Here is a 16,170-nt window from a genome sequence, read left to right as displayed (position 1 = left end):
GACGGAGAGGAGACACCAGAGAGCGGCTAGCATATATATACACATAAACGAATCAGATGAACAGTGAAACATAAACTTTTTTATGATATACAGTCAGTGAGAATATTGGTTGATAAATTGTATACACTTTTCCACATATTTTTTTCTTCGTCATTTATTTGATTGATTTGTTTGCAAATTTCCCACTATTTTGTTTTGTTTTTGTTCTCTTTTCTTTCCATACAACGCACATTCTTTCAATAAATGCCTTTTTGTAAATAAAATCGCAATAAAAAAGGAGAAGAAAAGCAAAAAATCATTCATAAAATGAAATAAAAACCAAAAACAGTCTACTAGTAGACTGTCCAACAGATGGCAAACCGGCAGAGAAAATATACAAAATGCAATTGATTAGTTTTCAAAACATTAATTGAATTGCATTGCTATTCAAAGTAAAGATCAGATCGGATAAAACCCAAAACATAAGAATAAAATTTAGTTTTGCAAGCAAGAAAATTGACAAAAATAATCCAAAAGTGTGTATGTTTTTTTCCTTGGGTTACTATTAAAATATGGGGACTCCGTACTATCTGAACCAGTTATTGACATGCAGTGAGTGCTTCAGTGACTAAGTATTGAGTGTCCATATGATATATTTCCATATAGCGAATTTCACTCATACGGAAAATTCGTAGTAAAGAATTCATTTTTGCAGAATATATCATTGCAATGTTTTAGAAATAAATTCGTTGTATAGAAAGCTTCGTTGTATGGCAGTCCGTAATGGAAAAGTTTGGCTGTACTAGCAAGAATCTTCTTGCCTTTAAATTTGTTCAATTTGGATCATTTTATATCAATACATCCGATGCATTAAGCAACAGTTTGTTAATTAGATTTGGCTTTGTTTATATGGTTCTTTGGCTCTTTTTTTTTTATTCCATGGGATATTCTCTATGGGGCTTTTAAGGTCTTGCGGAGATTACATCGCACCAAAGACTAACAATACCAAGATGTTGCATGGGGCACCAAAAAGCTATTCTATGGCGGGGTTTGGTCGTGATGCTCCTTAGACAGAGCGTCACCAAAGCTTCGTCTCTTACCGCCACTTCAGATCGTCTGAGAAACAGTCGGTCCCAGCATCCTCCAACGTGGGATCTTACGGTCTGAAAATTTGCAGCATTTAATGCACACTGTTTGGCGACGCAAAAGCGAATCGTTCGAAACGGAATGCCCAATTATACAATAATAAATTATTTTCTCTGAGTCTGGGACCGACTGCGCCTCGCCAAGGACCATGTATTGGTTGAAAGATTATGAGACGGAATCAGCTACGTATTAGGATGGCAAATGGTCGTACATTATATAACTACTCGTAAGCAATTGTTTTATAATTGGATGATTTTTGTACCTTTGGTTCATTGTGTTAATATCCGGACTATGAGAAATATTAAGCCGATCATGACTCTTGTTGGATGAGGTACTTATTTTTGTAGGAATCTTCAGCTTGAACGTTCCCTTGGCATCTAAACTATACATTTTTGGATGAGTGGCTCATGTCTAGCTAGAAAACTTGAAGTGTAACTCGCGTTTTTCCTAGAACACACCGCCAGTACCGTTAGGCCATTGCAATGCCAGGCACGCATTTCGCACGACACGACGCAGCGATCGAGAGAGAGAGGGAGAGAGCAACGGTGAGAGCGCAAAGCTCACTCAACGTATGAAAGCTTCACCAGCTCCAACTGCAAAAGAAACGTATCCGAAATTAACGGCCACGCCAAGACCGACCCCAACGGAGGCTTAAAGTCGACGGCTCAGTCCACTGAGAGACGCGGCGCGATTTGGTTTATTTTAACAACAGAAGAAAAAGTGAAAAAAACGCCGGATCTGCGACTCAAACCTGTTTTGGCCTATCGAACACACAAAACAATACAATAGCAGCGCAAACGCATGCAAGTGACGAAACGACCTTAAGACAAACCCAGGAAAAACCTAAACCAAATAACTTGGCTTTAAAGAAATTGATTTGAAATTGTTGGCAAAAATCTTGCATAAATGCAAAAAATGCAAAATGCTACTGCTGCTGCCTGTGCGAGGAGTCTGTAGAGAGTGAAACAGCGAAAGCGGAGAGAGATTGGTAAAAGCGAGACGGCGCGACAGCTGTACGTGGCGCAGGAAGTGGGAGTACGAGTGGGAGAGAGAGAGGTCCGCTTCGCAGAAAAAATGACATTGAGACACCAAGGCGGCAGCGACGGTGGCGTTCTTTGTCATCGCTGCACCAGCAGCACTCAGCCACTGCGACTGCGACGCCGACTGCAGAAGCAACAGCTGGTTTCTGTGGCGCTTTTCCTGCTTTTCTTGACTGCATTCGGTCCGCCCAGTGCCCGTAAGTAGGGGTAGGGGGCAGCTCGATTAATTGCAATAGCACGCTATAAAAAAGAAAGAGAAATTTCTACAAGCGTTACGCTTGAGGCTGGCAAAAACAAATTCACTTTCGTGTAAAACTAGAGAAACTGGTCTACCGTCTGTCTGGGTCTGCCTCTGGCCGCGAGAGGGCGCTGTGCCGCCGCCCCAGTGGCAGTAAATCAAAAGCCATTAGTCAGTCGAGGAAAAGACCCGGAAACGAGTTTGTGACCAAAGTCTTTCGTCGCAACCACTGAGGCCGGTTCTTAGCTAACATTCTCATCCCACCCACAGGGGCCCAAGTCGAGGACGAGGAAGAAGATGGGCCGTACCGGGGAAAATACTTGGGCAAACTCAACTCGTATCACCATCAGGTGTCCGGCGATGTGTACGCCGTGAATGAGTACACCTTCCTGATAGTGGGCTTCAATTACGATGGCAACGGAGCGGATACGTTCTTCTGGTCGGGGGCCAGCAATCGGCCGGGGCCACAGGGCTTCATAGTGCCCGACGAGTACGGCAAGTAAGTGGGATCGATTCATCTTTCCCTCTATTTTCTAATATGCTATGGTATACTCTTGTAGAACCAACATCCTGGATCGATATCACAACAAGGACTTTACCCTCAGTTTGCCCGACCGCAAGAAGATTACGGAAATCAAATGGCTGGCCGTCTATGACCTCAACAACCAGAACAACTTCGGCGATGTGTATATACCCGAGGAGTTTGAGCCGCCGCGGCCTCAGCTGGGCGGCACCTTCTCGAAGCGCAGCCACAATGTCAGCAGCAGCAGCATCGAGATCCTCGACTCCAAGACCATACGCATCAAGGACTTCACGTACGATGGCCGCGGCAAGCGGACCTTCTTCTGGACGGGAGTGGGAGCGCAGCCATCGAGCAGAGGCAGCAAAATGCCCGACGAACGGGGATAGTGAGTGCTACACAATTATTCTGCTCATCCTTAATCATCCTGTCTCATTCTTTGCTTCAGTCTCGATCCCATTCGGAGGTACAACAAGGAGAACATTGAGCTGGAGCTGCCGGGCGATAAGACCATCTTCGACATCGATTGGATCAGCATCTACGACGTGGCCGACAATGAGAACTATGGCCATGTCCTCATCAACGATGGTCTGAATGTGCCGCCCTCTCTGGTGAAGGTCACGCCCTTTGAGTTCTCGCTACCCAACTGCCGGCAGCTGCACAAGGACCTGCAAGTGTCCTGGGAGGTGTTTGGGCCACAGATCACCTTCCAGCTATCCGGCCAAGTGGCAGCCAATGATTACATGTCCTTTGGCATATCGGGATCGGATGTGTCCAGCCAAATGATCGGCTCCGATGTTGTGGTGGCCTACATCGATGAGATCAGGGGCTATACCGTTGACTATAACATCACCTCGCTGGCGCCCTGCGTCCAGGTGCTCGGCCAGAACAAGGGCGTGTGCCGTGACGATGTGGTGGGCGGCCTGGACAGCTTCCAGTTGAACACATACAGCCGGAAGGAAGGCATCAATACCATCAGCTTCAGACGCATCCTCAAGTCATGTGAGTGGCCACCACTTTCAAGGATACATTAATCTCTGATTTAACTTTTGATATCTCCTCTCTGCAGCCGATGATGGCGACAAGGAAATATTTTTGGATCGCAGTAACTACGTCGTGTGGGCCTTTGGCCAGTTGGACTCGAACAACGAACCCGCTTTTCACACACATTATCCCAAGAGCGATATAGTGATCGACTTTAACACCACGGAGCCGGTGAACGATTGCTTCGCCTTCACCAAACGCACAGAGGCACCTGTCCAGCTGTGGGAGCGCACAAGGATCACAGATGCGTAAGTCAGATGCTCTGCCATGAAAAGATCTGTTCTCCTGCATGATTCGTCTCCTTTGTAGCACTGTGCGGACTTTCAATGCTTATCTGGGTCCCTCGGGTGGTCTGCGTGGCTATCAGGGGCTTACCGGTCACGTGTCCAGCGGCCTGGCCTGGTACATCAACGGCTACATGATACCCGAGCTCTTTTTGAAGCGTGGCCTCACCTACACGTTCAAGGTGCGCGGCGGCAACAATCCCCACTCGCCGGAGCACTATCACCCGCTGGTGATAACCGATGACCCCCAGGGCGGCTTTGATCGGCTGTCGGACGCCAAACAGAGCGAGATCCGAGTCCTGGCCGGTGTGGAATTCACCCGTCGTGGACGGCCCAAGCCCACGGCAGCGGGTCCCCTCTGCCTGTCGCGATATCCACCCAACTACGATCGTCGCCTGGACGACAACTTTTCGACATTCAAAAAGTTCAATCGATCCCTGCTGACCGAGTGCGTGGACGAGCCGCCGGCCCTACTGGAGATTACCCCGAACATCACCTGGCCCGATACGGTCTACTACAATTCCTTCACGCACGGCAACATGGGCTGGAAGATCCACATCGTGGACAGCTACACCAATCTGCGGCACAGCGGCCAGTCCAGGCTCACCGTCTGGTCATGGACCTTCGCCTGTGTCCTGCTGCCTCTGCTCGTGCTGCTGGCCCATCCAGCGAAATGTTGACTGTCTTCTCACGTAGTTTAGGCCACTAAAGTGCTTATTTAATGATTTATTCTAAGTTAATCCGTCACAATGTAGGAAACGAGAGGAGTGGAGTGTGGAGTGAAGTGAAGTGAAGAAGTGGGTGTGTATGTACGCCCATGTTGTGTATGTTATTATTTAAATCGTAAATAAATACAAAACTGTGTTTTATTTTAGAAGAATTTAAATCTATTTTTATTTTTCTGATGCAACAATCGGCTGTATTAATTTTTAGAAGGAAATACAAGGCAGACATTCGTTAGAGATAGTTGGAAAATCTCTATTTTATTTGAAGTATATTAAAAAAGTACTTTATGGACTGAAAATACTTAAGCAATATATGAAACATTGGTAAATGCAGCCCTGCGGGCAATTGAAAAATTTTTCTTGTTAAAAAAGAAAAAAAAGGTTCAAAACTACTACTTTTTTTTTCTTTTTTAATAAATAAAAAATACAAAAAAGTTTTGAATTAAATTTTAATAAATTTAACTTTAGCTTATATTGGGCCGTTTTTCCAGAAATTATATTTTTTAGTTAAATATTTAAAAAAAACTGTATAAAATATCACAAAATAGCCAAAAAACGGAAGTTTAGTGATTCAAGATCAATCAAATAATGTGTGAATTGTTTAAATTAGTAAAGTTTCCATACATTTAGAAAATAATAGTAATTTTTAATTCCTTTCTTCCAATCTGCGCCGAGAGAAATCGTATTTGCATCTTTACAACACATTAAATCATATATATCATACGTACGAAAATTAATACTTATTAAAACAGACAAAACGTTGACCAAATTGCCTGTTTCTGTTGGAATTAATGACTCTGGATCGTCAGCATTGAAACCCAAAGACAACTTCAGATAAATGTTAATCGTGGGGATATCCCTTTGCAGGCCTTTAAGTATCAAAAAAAGAAGATCCGTTTATGGTTTATTGACAGTAAACTGTAAACTATTCAATTTATTGATTAGAATTGCATTTTACTCGAAATTTCAGTAGATGATTATTCGATATTATTACTATTTCAATATGCGTGCAAACCAAACTCAACCTCAACCCCAACGAGACCCGATCCGACCCGACGAAAGTCTCACAGAAATTGTTTATAAAAATACTTATACAGTGTGTTGATCCAACAAAATACACGATATACAATAATAAATAGGTCTAGAATAGGCGAGGGACGAAGGGATGGCGAGAAATATCATAGACGAGGTCTAAAGCCGGCCAAGAGTTGAGTGGGTTTGGATGCCATCTTATAACTAATTTAATATTTAATATATTGATTTCGATTTTAGTGGGTCAACAAGTGTTCAATTAGTTATTCTAGTTGTATATATATAGTACTATATAGGTTGTCTCAGCTCAGCCATATGTCTATGTAGATACTCGTAATATGTAAACTTTATTGGCGTTATTAGAGCTAGGACCTAATCAAACAGCAGCACAGAACTAGACTGTTAAGTATTGTTTCATTATCTCTCTCTCTTTGTCGCTTAACAATCCTCGCAACCAGTTCTTGTAAGTTCTCTAAAATATTAACGGATTGGATCAGATCAGATACAATCTCTATGTAGTATAGTATATATATATATCACTTTTATCGTTTAAACACCGCTTCATCGTTTTTACATTTTATGTGATTGGTGTAGTTGTTTTTTCGAATTTAGAGGAGTTTCGTTTAGATCTACATTAAGCCGATTTAACAGTAGATATATGCATGTAAATATCTTTAATATCTGTATTTAATATAGAGCGAGACAAAGATTACGGATACACTTGGTGAAATTTGGACAGTCCGAAGTTTGTAAGCCAAGGTGAAACTACAACAATTTTGACTGAAAGCTAGAATGATCCGAACCGATCCGATCAGATCCGATCAGATCCTATGGTTCGTGATTGCGCACAAACTGTTCCAGCTGTCGGTGTAACTGACCCTGATAGGGTACCTTATTCTTACTGATGGCCGTCGCCGCCAGGCACTGCAGGGTCACGAAGTTGAGCAGCGGAATGGTGCTGGTGGGATTGGAGGCAATTAAGTCGTAAGGCCGCTTGTCGGCACGGTTCGGCTGATCGATGTCCGCTCCGTACTTGAGCAACAAGCTGACAATCTGTAGGGGGGAAACGTTAAACAGTTTATAATTAAGAATTAACAATAATCATTGCTCACATCATTGTTGAAGTTGTATGGCTGGCAAGCCACATGCAGGGGGGTAGATTTGGCTTCGTTCTTGATGTTGACATCAACGCCGCACTCGATGAGCAGCTTTATAACATCAGCATTGGGAAACACAGTCTTCTGAAAGGGTGAAAGTATGGCATTAATAAGGATTCCTCAATGGCTGAAGGCACTTTCATGTCACATACATCGGCAAAATTATCGTCGGTTATATAGCCGCTTTTGATCACATTCAACCGCGAGGAGCACAGGTGGAGCAGGGTGTCCGAGGTGCTGGCACTCCTCAAATTGCCAACGACAACCGTTTCGTGAACGGCCTGATATATCAGCTTCTTCTGAGGCTCTGTTGGGACGGTATTGATCAGCAAGTAGAGGAGATGGGCCAGACAGCGCATCACGCGGTCGTAGTTCTCCTGCTGCCGGCGAAATACTGGTCGTTGCTTCAGCAAGGCCTTCACAAGGACCGCGCTCTCAGCGAGGGTGCGGAACACACCCAGGACATCTTCGAATCGCGGAAGAATCTTTTCATCCTGTACAAAACGTGCCCCGGCTTCGGTGCGTATGTGGCTCACGTTTTGCACATGCAGGTCGAGCAGAAGGCGCACCAGCGCCTGTGCAGCAAAACAGGTCTCAAAATGCAGAATTGACCAGTTGGAGACACGCACCTCGAGCAGAAAGCGCCAGAGATCAACGCAGCGCTGGAACTGCAAGGAGTCCGCATACGAGGCACCTCTGAAGGTCAATCGGAACAGCATATCCTTGTGGGTCAGGCCAAGGATGCGTTCGCAGATCAACAGACTCTGAATGCGCATGGCATCCATGTCGGTGGCAATGTTGTCCAGCTCCTCGAGTGTCGTAAACTCTACCGAATTGTTGTACGCACTGCGCAACGGAACGGCGGGCTTCTTCTCAATGTACGGCGTGCAGGCGGCCCGTATATGGTGGGCCATTCGCCAGTGCAGTATGCACACACGCGACTCGTTGTGCTCGTCGAGAAAAGTCGAGCCCATCAGTTCGTGCGCCTCTGCCAGCCGCAGAGCAGAATAGTTCAATTCCTTTTTGAGATAGTCGAATATATGATGAGCTCCCTTGAGGCAGGCGGTGCGCAAGGCGTCGTCCCCATAGCGACTGGTCGCAAAAGGATCGGCTCCCTGCTCTATCAACATTCTGGTGGTATCCAGTCGATGCTCCTGAATGGCATAGTGCAACGCCGTCTTGTCCTGTATGTCCCTTGCATTGATGTCGGCTCCTTTGCGCACCAAATACAAACAGAGATGGACCGATTGCACGGAGTTGATGAGACAGGTGCCACCATTCACATTTGGACGCTTGATGTCGGCCCCATTCTCCACGAGAAACTTGACTGTAAGCAACAATTACGTGTGAGTTAATATGACGGTGGGTTGTCTTCAATTGTCGTAATAGAAATGTATATTGTTAAGAATGGTGGGAGCTGAGCAGCTGCCAGGGCGAACGATTAAGAAATCCTCACCTATATCCGTGTGAGTCATGTAGCAAGCACTACGCACAGGCGTCGAGCCCGAGTCGGAGGGGGCGTTTATATCGGAGCCGATGCGCACCAGATACTTGACCATGGACAGTCTGTTTGACACGACCGCCGCCCACAACGGCGAGACATAGTGGAAGCTGTTGTCCTCGAGCACCTCGTAGTGGCCGCGCTGCTCGATGTCCGCCTCGCAGATGGTTATCAGATATTCGGCAACGACCACAGCACCTCGCCGGCTGGCAATGAACAGGGGGGCGCATCCATTGCGCTGCCGCCGCACAACCTCGCGACGTGACTCGCGTGGAAGCCTGCGAATGAGAACGGGAACGGATTAGGACGGAAGTTCTGATCAGCACGTGCAGCCATAAATTTCTTGGAGGCCGCGATTCGCTTGTCTATGGGCGCTCGTTGATAAGGCGACAGGTTCAACGACGCCAAACAACAATCAAAACATTGATTGCTGAGTATTTCTCAGCCTCTATCGCGAGCGCCAAGCTGCAAGGCATGCGAGAGCAGCCACTACACTCGCAATACATACTTTTCTAGCTCGTGCCGCAGGTGACGGGACAATATGGAGTATTCCAGGCTGCGCTTGCACTCTTCGATGAGCTCGTGGCTCAGTTTAATCAGCTCCACTTTGGGACTTGACTGCTTCCGTTCGTTAGCCATGGACGCGTTTCATCGCCGATGGTATGTTAATGGTTGCCCCTGGCTGTGCTCGCTTTGTGCGTACGAGCTTGCTTCCTGGATTGTCCTTGAGCCTTCTGCAGCGCGACGCGACACTGACCTACTAACTTCGGTTCAGAACTGGGCGAGCGCAGGCGAGGCGGGGCGTGGCGGACCGTTGGCGTCAACTAGGTTGCGTTCCCGTCTACCCAAGGACGTGACTGCGGTAGATTTTCGCCTGACTGGCCCCCAGTACTTTCTTTTTTTCTAATCAATTTTGAGCACCTTCCGCGAATGTAGAACGGCAGCACTTTTAGCACGGGAAAAGGGAAAAACACCGATTGCACTGGGAATGGTATTAACTTAACAACAAATAACTGGGTTTCTTAGTGTTTGTTTCTGTTTAAAACTAAATATTGTATTGTTTTTTCGTTTCGTGTGTGCCAACTCCAAGCAGAAAATAACTGAAACAGCTGATCTAACATAGCAGCATAACAGCAAAGTAGGCTGTTTTGTTACCAGCCAGTGACAGACAGTTTCAAAACAAAACGACGATAAATTCCGTTTCGCGTACACAACACTTATATTTTTTAAACTGAGAATCAATAAGCAGAATAAAATTCCGTGCTGTATGATCTAACGACTGGAAACAACTGAAAAATTGTGTTGATTTTGTCAGAATTCAAAAAGGTGTTGTGTCGATGATGTTTTTTGGAAAAATATATTTTCGGTAGCTGAAAAAATTAACACTTACAAAAATATATGATCAACAAAAAATATATATATCGATATATTGATATCGATATAAAGTTGACATCCCTAAGTACAGCAAAACAAACGACGCGCTTCGCTTGTCTGTCAAGAAATATTTTTTGTTGTTTGTGTGATAAACGTGAAACAAGAGGGCTAATGGATGCTACGGCGGCAACTGATGCTACGGGGGCAGTGGTTGGGGACAAGCTGGAGATGTTCCGGCAACTAAATTTGCTGGAGCAACATCGTGTGGAGAGTTTCAAGGACTGGCCCTTCCCCGAGCAGTCGTCCTGTAGTATATCCAAGGCAAGCGGATTATAAAATGGTTTGTGCTTGGTCCGATAATAATTAGACACATTACAATGCAGATGGCTGAGGCGGGCTTCTATTGGACGGGCACAAAGCGGGAGAATGACACGGCCACATGCTTCGTATGCAACAAAACCCTGGATGGCTGGGAGTCGGACGACGATCCCTGGAAGGAGCATCTGAAGCACGCCCCGCAATGCGAATTCGTCAAGCTAGGATGTGCGGAAAAGGATTTGACGGTAAGTGCGCAGCAGCAGCCGCGTTTGGAACCACATTTCATCATTGCATTTCATCCTTTCGTAGGTGACACAATTTCTAGAAATACTGGGCCGTGTGGTCAAGACCAGCATAGAGAAGAATTGTAAAGCCTTCAAGCAGGGCTTTATTAGCGATAACGAAAACAGTCTGGATAAGTTTACGCATAACAAATAACGCTTGGATTAGCTGCGCGTATATTTAATTTTAACATTTTTTATGTTGTAGCTATAGAAATCACTTAATAAATCAGGTTGGCAGCCCCGAAGCACAAATCATCTGTTCCCCCCTGGTTTGTCTCGGTTTGTTTTGTTATCAGCTCGCGCTCTCATTATTTAAATCTCAAAAAGCGTTATGCTGAAGCGAAAGCTAGCCCTGCGGACAGCGGAACTGTCTGAGGCGCACCCCAAAAAAGCTCCCATGAGTGAAGAGACCACATCTGCTCTGTTTGCACAGCCCCCGTGGCAGCAGTTCTACAACATTGAAGTTAGCCTCAATGAGACGCTTGAAACCTTTGCCACGCCCCCGACCATTTCATGCACATACAATCCCGTGGAGTACGCGTCATCCCTGCACTGCGCCTATTTGCGCCGCTTTCTAGATGGACCGAAGCGCGTCATGTTCATAGGCATGAATCCGGGACCCACTGGCATAGCTCAAACGGGAGTACGTTCAGGTCAGCTTGGCTCCGTCAGCAATTAACCCAAAATCCTCTTATAGATTCCCTTTGGCAATGTGCGCACTGTAAGCGAGTTAATGGAGATCTCCGGAGAGGTCGGAAGGCCGCCAATAATCCATCCTAAGCGACCAGTTGTGGGCTTGCAGTGCAAAACAGAGGAGCGGAGTGGGGTGCGCTTGTGGGAACTATTTCTACGTTTGGCGGGCGGCCGACTAGACACATTTTCGCGACAATGCTTTGTGCATAACTTTTGTCCACTTGCCTTCTTCGATGCTGCCGGAAAAAACATAACACCGACCGAGCTAAAGGGTCCGTACAAGCAGAAGATCCGTGACGTTTGCTTGGATGCCTTGGAGAAGCAGTTGCAGATTGTCAGGCCCCAGGTGGTGGTAGCTGTGGGCGATTATGTGTACCAAACATTGAAGCGCTCGGAATACTGCAAAGCGGTGTCTTTGCTGCGTTTGGCGCATCCAAGTCCGCGTTCTGTAAACAACACAAATTGGCCAGAGAAGGCTCAGGAGTTTCTGGAGCAGCATGGCTTGATACAGTTCATGCGTAATGAGGTATAAACAAAGGCATTTTCAATGCGTGAACTGCAAGAACCCATCGATAAAATTCAAGGACATTCCGCTGGCAATATCGGAAGGCATGCAGGCCCAAAAATATTCACAATCAGTACAAAATATTCATAATAAAATATACAATAATTTATTCAAAATAATAACAAAACGATAACATCGAAGCTATCAGATCGTGCTCACCTCTAATCAGCTGATCAGCGCCTTTAGTGTTGAAAAGCGCTCGCTATTTTGTCGTCGTCTTTTGTTTTGTTGATTTTTTTTCCCCCAATTTCCTCGAAGATTTTTCCATGCCAAATGGCCGCTTTTATGGAGGAAGCGTTGATGGAAGCGCGACGAGCCCGTGACGCAGGTGAGGTGCCCGTTGGCTGTGTCTTTGTGCACGAGGACAAAGTCGTCGCACGTGGCGCCAACGAAGTGAACGTATCCCGGAACGCTACCCGTCATGCCGAGTTCATTTGCATCGATGCCATCTTGGCTTACTGTCGGGAGAAGAATCTGCCAGCACGCCAAATGTTCAGCGAGATCATCGTGGTGGTCACCGTGGAGCCGTGCATCATGTGCTCTGCCGCCCTGCACACATTGGGCGTCCAGGAGATTATTTTTGGTTGCGAAAACGATCGTTTCGGCGGGAAGACGGTAGTGAATGTCGGCGCTGTGGTGGGAAAAAAAATCAAAATCACTGGAGGCGTGCGTGGCGACGAGGCCATGGCGCTGCTGAAGGAGTTCTACAAGGGCGACAATCCGGCGGCGCCGACAGTGGCCAAAAAGAAGAATTAAAATTACTACACCTTAGAACCTGTCCCTAAAAATTTCACTCGAAGTATGTCTATTATAAACTTTAAGCATAGTCTAAGACATATGTATATGGCGTTGTGAACATATGCTTAAACATAAATACAATTACAAGGAAGCTACAGCATGGACATGTGTGTAGTGATGGCTGTGCCTGTACAACTATAGGAAGACAACTCAAAAAAATATTTTTGTATTTAAAAGATTTAACGTGAATGTAAATGCAAGGGCTTGACCAAATCAATCAATCAAATCGTTACCTACCCCAGAAATTTTTATTAACCTACTGTAGTTTTCCTATTAAAAGGAAAGGAAAACTTTTCAGGAAAAGTGAGTGGAATTTTATTTAATCGGACGAAAAAAAAGTCCTTTGAAATGTTAGTCAATTTGTAAAGTTGGCGCCAAACAGCAGGCTATGTTCAGAATTAAAAGAAACTCATGCTATCGATAATACTATCGGATCACTAAAATGTGCGCTTAACAGCACTAAATTATAAGTAACAGAAAATGAGCAAATGTGAAAAAAATTTAAAAAACGGAAGTAGCAAAAAACGAAAATGCAATTTTGACTAACAACTCCAAACGTGAAAACAGTATTTATTTATATATTTAATATTATTCAATATCAAGTGCTCTTTGTTGGTTGCGCTGTTGCTGCTGCGCTCCCTGCGTTTCCCCAACTTACGCGACTGTGGATCTAGATTGATGCTGCCGTTGATGTATGCAGCCACATCTATTGCAAACGTGGATGAGACCTTCAATGATAGCTGGGGGTTTCCCTTCGTTAAGAAGGAAGTCTACAAATTCCCGACTGCACATCGGAAATTGTTTAAAATCATATTAGGGCTAGAAAAAAGCGACATATTTCAGTACTTACAGCTGCTGCGTAAGGTTTTCAACCTGCTGTTTCTCAGTGTTTTTGGCTACCTGATACTGGTCCCTTTCGACCGTGACGCGAGTATTTTCCTCCTCTAACACTTTTGTAAACTCCTCCAAGCGTCTGATTTCCTGCTTCTGGAGCGCCTGTTTTTCATAGGCATGGCTTAGCTGCTCCTCCATCAAGTCCAGCTTGAGGCGCATCTGCAACCAGAAATACATATATAAAAAGCATATTTTAAGGGCTATCCTTCGACAAAGGACCTTATTTATCTGTGTGTCCTTGTCGGCAGATTCCAAACAAAGTTTTTGATAAGCTCTTTGGCTCTCAGTTTCTTTCAGACGACAGGTATTGATTTCCTCGGTGAACCGGCATATCATCAAGTCGTCGCGTTTCGCTTGTGCCCTCATCTCGCCCACCAGCTGCTGGGACCCATATAGCTCTGACTTGACATGTTCCAGATCTATAAGCGCCTGCTGCACACTCTGAGTGCTCTCCTCTGATTCGTGGTGCTCGTGTTCCTCCTTCCATTCGGCCTCCAGATAAGCTATATGCTCCCTGCTCTCGACGAGCTCGTTCCGTGTCCGGGCCAGCTCAGCACTCGACTCCGCCAATTGATGCTCCAGATTCAAATTGCTATTTAAAGATAGATAAGTTAGACACCGTTCATCTGGGATGTGGTCGCTTCACTCACAGAGACATTTTCTTGTTTGATTCAGCCATTATCGATTCAATGGTGTCGTCCTTATGCTTTAGCTGCCTTTCGTAATCGTCTCTTTGTGCCTCGCAGTCCCGCAGCAAATTCTGCAGCTTCTCCAACTTCGGGTGATATTTGTCCTGCTCCGCCTTCAACTTAACCTCGAAGTCCTCCTGGAGCCGTTGCATCTTTTCGTTGTGAGTCTTTGTGATCTCTAAGATCCGAGCCTCCATAAACTCGTTATGTTTCCGAAGCTAAAACGGAGAGGCCTGAGTCCTACAGTTTAAGCGTGTGCTAATCAGTCATACCAGAAGACTCTTTAGGTTGACCAGGAGCTCCTCTTTCTGTTGGGACGCCTGGAACTCGTCGTTGGCCAACCGGATGCGCTCCAGTTGATCGTAGAGCAACTTGAAGCCCGAATCCACGGCAGCCTGGCAATGATCCTTAAGATCTTGCACACACTCTGTGGCTACAAAAGGAAAGACACTGCTGTTGTTTAGGATGGGAATTTAAACCACAGAAACTCACGCAAATTCAAGATCGGGTCTTTATTTTGGACAACCCACTTGCTGTCTTCGTCGGGCACAAGGGGCATACATTTGTACGTGCCAATCATCTCGGACTGTGGCGGATCTAATGACCCCAACGATTGTACAAGATCCGATTGATGGGATTCCAGCATTTGGATTCGCATGTGGGATTCGCCCTGGACTGCAAGAGATTCGAAAAAAGGACCCGAGGGAAATGAGATGAGGGGTTAAACTTACGTGTGTCGTCTTCCGTCGTTACGAGGCTCTGGGGCTGCTCAGCAGTGATGTTTAGGTCTATCCCTGGTCTCAGGATTTTGGATTGTGGCTTCTCTAAGTCTGTCTTGGGATCGTGTTCAGACCCCTGGCAGGAGTCGGAGTCCATTACTGGAAATGAAGTTGAGGCAGTGCTGCCCTTGAACTTTCCTGGAACCCCACCTCTCGAATACCTCTCAAGCGACATTGACCTCCTGGATCGGGATGTAAGTGCCGGTGAGCTCGATTCATCACTCTCGACCTGGAGAATATTACTTATTAGGTGGCTCAGGCTCCCCGCCCACCCTTCTATCGAAGCAACTCACCCATAAATTATTTACCAATGAGCGAAGGTAGCTAGCCTTCGTGTCTGCAATGAATTGAAGAGGAGTATGTTGGGTTCATAAATGCCAGGGGACTGGTAACTCACGGCGAATGTTAACCGCGATTAGTGGCATATTGAATATTTAAAAAGTAATGCAATAAAAAAAAAAAAACAAAATCAATTTATAACAATAATAATTTTAAGTGTAGTTTGGAAATCAAAAAGTTTGTAAATGCTCAGTTCTACTGTTGAACTAATTGCTGTCACAGCTAATGCCGATGTTACTTGTACTGAGATCTGGTTTCAGATTAATTTATGGAAGTTGGAGCATGGATAAAGTAATCAACTCACCATGGAACGATGGTGTTTCAACGGCTTTAAACTTAAGAGTTTAAATTATTCAAGTTACTTTCATTGCCCAATTTTGAATGCACACAAAAAATATCGATAAGCAGGAAATTTTGCGGGTATATCTCGAAGATGCCAAGGTGTGCAAAGGGCGATTGATGAAATGTTTGTCACTTTTTTATTTTAGTAGGTGTACAAAAATAGTCTCTAAATTTTAAAGGATTCTAAACTACCAAAAATATGCAGGAATCTAACTGATTAGGAAAATTTGTTGAAATGTAGCAAATGTGTAGTTACTATGTAAAAAAGGGGACATTTCTTTTGAGCTCCTTGTTCAAAACTTATTTTAAACACAATCCAGTAAAAGGAGTTTTTAAATTTAGCCAATATTGTAGAAAAATGATTGATTAATCGGGCAAAATTTATTTTTTGCGCTGAGTGCTTGTAGTTGGGCAGCAATATTCAACGGA

The 16,170-nt window shown here is 45.1% G+C and overlaps 6 protein-coding genes across 7 annotated transcripts; 4 read left to right on the top strand and 2 right to left on the bottom strand.

Annotated features, from left to right (window-relative positions):
• Positions 1-1,764: 1,764 nt before the first annotated feature.
• On the top strand, positions 1,765-5,131 carry knk (protein Skeletor knk). Its single transcript, XM_033378047.1, has 6 exons — positions 1,765-2,362; positions 2,674-2,902; positions 2,964-3,311; positions 3,372-3,925; positions 3,993-4,215; positions 4,277-5,131. The coding sequence occupies exons 1-6, from the start codon at positions 2,200-2,202 to the stop codon at positions 4,929-4,931; spliced, it is 2,172 nt and encodes a 723-aa protein (XP_033233938.1). The 5' UTR covers positions 1,765-2,199; the 3' UTR covers positions 4,932-5,131.
• A 1,534-nt stretch (positions 5,132-6,665) lies between these two features.
• m-cup (ankyrin repeat protein mann-cup) lies at positions 6,666-9,938 on the bottom strand. Its single transcript, XM_001358177.4, has 5 exons — positions 9,175-9,938; positions 8,622-8,944; positions 7,318-8,492; positions 7,121-7,249; positions 6,666-7,061 (listed from the first exon to the last, which is right to left on the bottom strand). The coding sequence occupies exons 1-5, from the start codon at positions 9,303-9,305 to the stop codon at positions 6,837-6,839; spliced, it is 1,983 nt and encodes a 660-aa protein (XP_001358214.3). The 5' UTR covers positions 9,306-9,938; the 3' UTR covers positions 6,666-6,836.
• A 140-nt stretch (positions 9,939-10,078) lies between these two features.
• On the top strand, positions 10,079-10,898 carry Det (baculoviral IAP repeat containing deterin). The gene is made up of 3 exons (XM_001358176.4): positions 10,079-10,361; positions 10,424-10,603; positions 10,668-10,898. The coding sequence occupies exons 1-3, from the start codon at positions 10,212-10,214 to the stop codon at positions 10,794-10,796; spliced, it is 459 nt and encodes a 152-aa protein (XP_001358213.4). The 5' UTR covers positions 10,079-10,211; the 3' UTR covers positions 10,797-10,898.
• A 45-nt stretch (positions 10,899-10,943) lies between these two features.
• Positions 10,944-12,009, top strand: Smug (Single-strand-selective monofunctional uracil-DNA glycosylase). The gene is made up of 2 exons (XM_001358175.4): positions 10,944-11,285; positions 11,340-12,009. Exons 1-2 carry the CDS (start codon positions 10,974-10,976, stop codon positions 11,865-11,867), a joined length of 840 nt encoding a protein of 279 aa, XP_001358212.3. The 5' UTR covers positions 10,944-10,973; the 3' UTR covers positions 11,868-12,009.
• A 56-nt stretch (positions 12,010-12,065) lies between these two features.
• LOC4801048 (tRNA-specific adenosine deaminase 2) lies at positions 12,066-12,838 on the top strand. Its single transcript, XM_001358174.4, has one exon. The coding sequence runs from the start codon at positions 12,174-12,176 to the stop codon at positions 12,654-12,656; it is 483 nt and encodes a 160-aa protein (XP_001358211.3). The 5' UTR covers positions 12,066-12,173; the 3' UTR covers positions 12,657-12,838.
• A 410-nt stretch (positions 12,839-13,248) lies between these two features.
• LOC6897016 (unconventional myosin-XVIIIa-like) lies at positions 13,249-15,569 on the bottom strand. 2 transcript variants are annotated; one of them, XM_002137165.3, is made up of 9 exons: positions 15,458-15,569; positions 15,354-15,397; positions 15,013-15,289; positions 14,774-14,956; positions 14,554-14,714; positions 14,243-14,499; positions 13,812-14,184; positions 13,549-13,751; positions 13,249-13,482 (listed from the first exon to the last, which is right to left on the bottom strand). In XM_002137165.3, exons 1-9 carry the CDS (start codon positions 15,483-15,485, stop codon positions 13,353-13,355), a joined length of 1,656 nt encoding a protein of 551 aa, XP_002137201.3. In that variant the 5' UTR covers positions 15,486-15,569; the 3' UTR covers positions 13,249-13,352. The 2 variants fall into 2 exon arrangements, with proteins under 2 accessions (XP_002137201.3, XP_033233935.1); XM_033378044.1 differs by having other exon boundaries at positions 15,013-15,242; positions 15,369-15,397; positions 15,458-15,527.
• Positions 15,570-16,170: the final 601 nt, after the last annotated feature.

The sequence above is a fragment of the Drosophila pseudoobscura genome, chromosome 2, assembly GCF_009870125.1.
Source record: "Drosophila pseudoobscura strain MV-25-SWS-2005 chromosome 2, UCI_Dpse_MV25, whole genome shotgun sequence".
In the NCBI taxonomy this organism is placed as follows: Eukaryota; Metazoa; Arthropoda; class Insecta; order Diptera; family Drosophilidae; genus Drosophila; species Drosophila pseudoobscura.
Note: the sequence above shows the minus strand (reverse complement) of the source record. Positions and strands in the feature narration are given on the sequence as shown.

Excerpts from the sequence above, each read along its gene's own strand:
- Smug (XM_001358175.4), top strand. The coding sequence starts at position 10,974 with ATGCTGAAGCGAAAGCTAGCCCTGCGGACAGCGGAACTGTCTGAGGCG. Across the intron at positions 11,286-11,339 it reads CTGGCATAGCTCAAACGGGA|ATTCCCTTTGGCAATGTGCG; the intron begins GTACGTTCAGGT and ends ATCCTCTTATAG.
- LOC6897016 (XM_002137165.3), bottom strand. The coding sequence starts at position 15,485 with ATGCCACTAATCGCGGTTAACATTCGCC. Across the intron at positions 15,398-15,457 it reads AATCGCGGTTAACATTCGCC|ACACGAAGGCTAGCTACCTT; the intron begins GTGAGTTACCAG and ends AATTCATTGCAG. Across the intron at positions 15,290-15,353 it reads CATTGGTAAATAATTTATGG|GTCGAGAGTGATGAATCGAG; the intron begins GTGAGTTGCTTC and ends AATATTCTCCAG.
- LOC4801048 (XM_001358174.4), top strand. The coding sequence starts at position 12,174 with ATGGCCGCTTTTATGGAGGAAGCGTTGATGGAAGCGCGACGAGCCCGT.
- knk (XM_033378047.1), top strand. The coding sequence starts at position 2,200 with ATGACATTGAGACACCAAGGCGGCAGCGACGGTGGCGTTCTTTGTCAT. Across the intron at positions 2,903-2,963 it reads GTGCCCGACGAGTACGGCAA|AACCAACATCCTGGATCGAT; the intron begins GTAAGTGGGATC and ends ATACTCTTGTAG. Across the intron at positions 3,312-3,371 it reads ATGCCCGACGAACGGGGATA|TCTCGATCCCATTCGGAGGT; the intron begins GTGAGTGCTACA and ends TCTTTGCTTCAG.
- m-cup (XM_001358177.4), bottom strand. The coding sequence starts at position 9,305 with ATGGCTAACGAACGGAAGCAGTCAAGTCCCAAAGTGGAGCTGATTAAA. Across the intron at positions 8,493-8,621 it reads CATGACTCACACGGATATAG|TCAAGTTTCTCGTGGAGAAT; the intron begins GTGAGGATTTCT and ends TGTTGCTTACAG. Across the intron at positions 7,250-7,317 it reads CCGACGATAATTTTGCCGAT|AAGACTGTGTTTCCCAATGC; the intron begins GTATGTGACATG and ends TCACCCTTTCAG.
- Det (XM_001358176.4), top strand. The coding sequence starts at position 10,212 with ATGGATGCTACGGCGGCAACTGATGCTACGGGGGCAGTGGTTGGGGAC. Across the intron at positions 10,362-10,423 it reads CGTCCTGTAGTATATCCAAG|ATGGCTGAGGCGGGCTTCTA; the intron begins GCAAGCGGATTA and ends ATTACAATGCAG. Across the intron at positions 10,604-10,667 it reads GTGCGGAAAAGGATTTGACG|GTGACACAATTTCTAGAAAT; the intron begins GTAAGTGCGCAG and ends ATCCTTTCGTAG.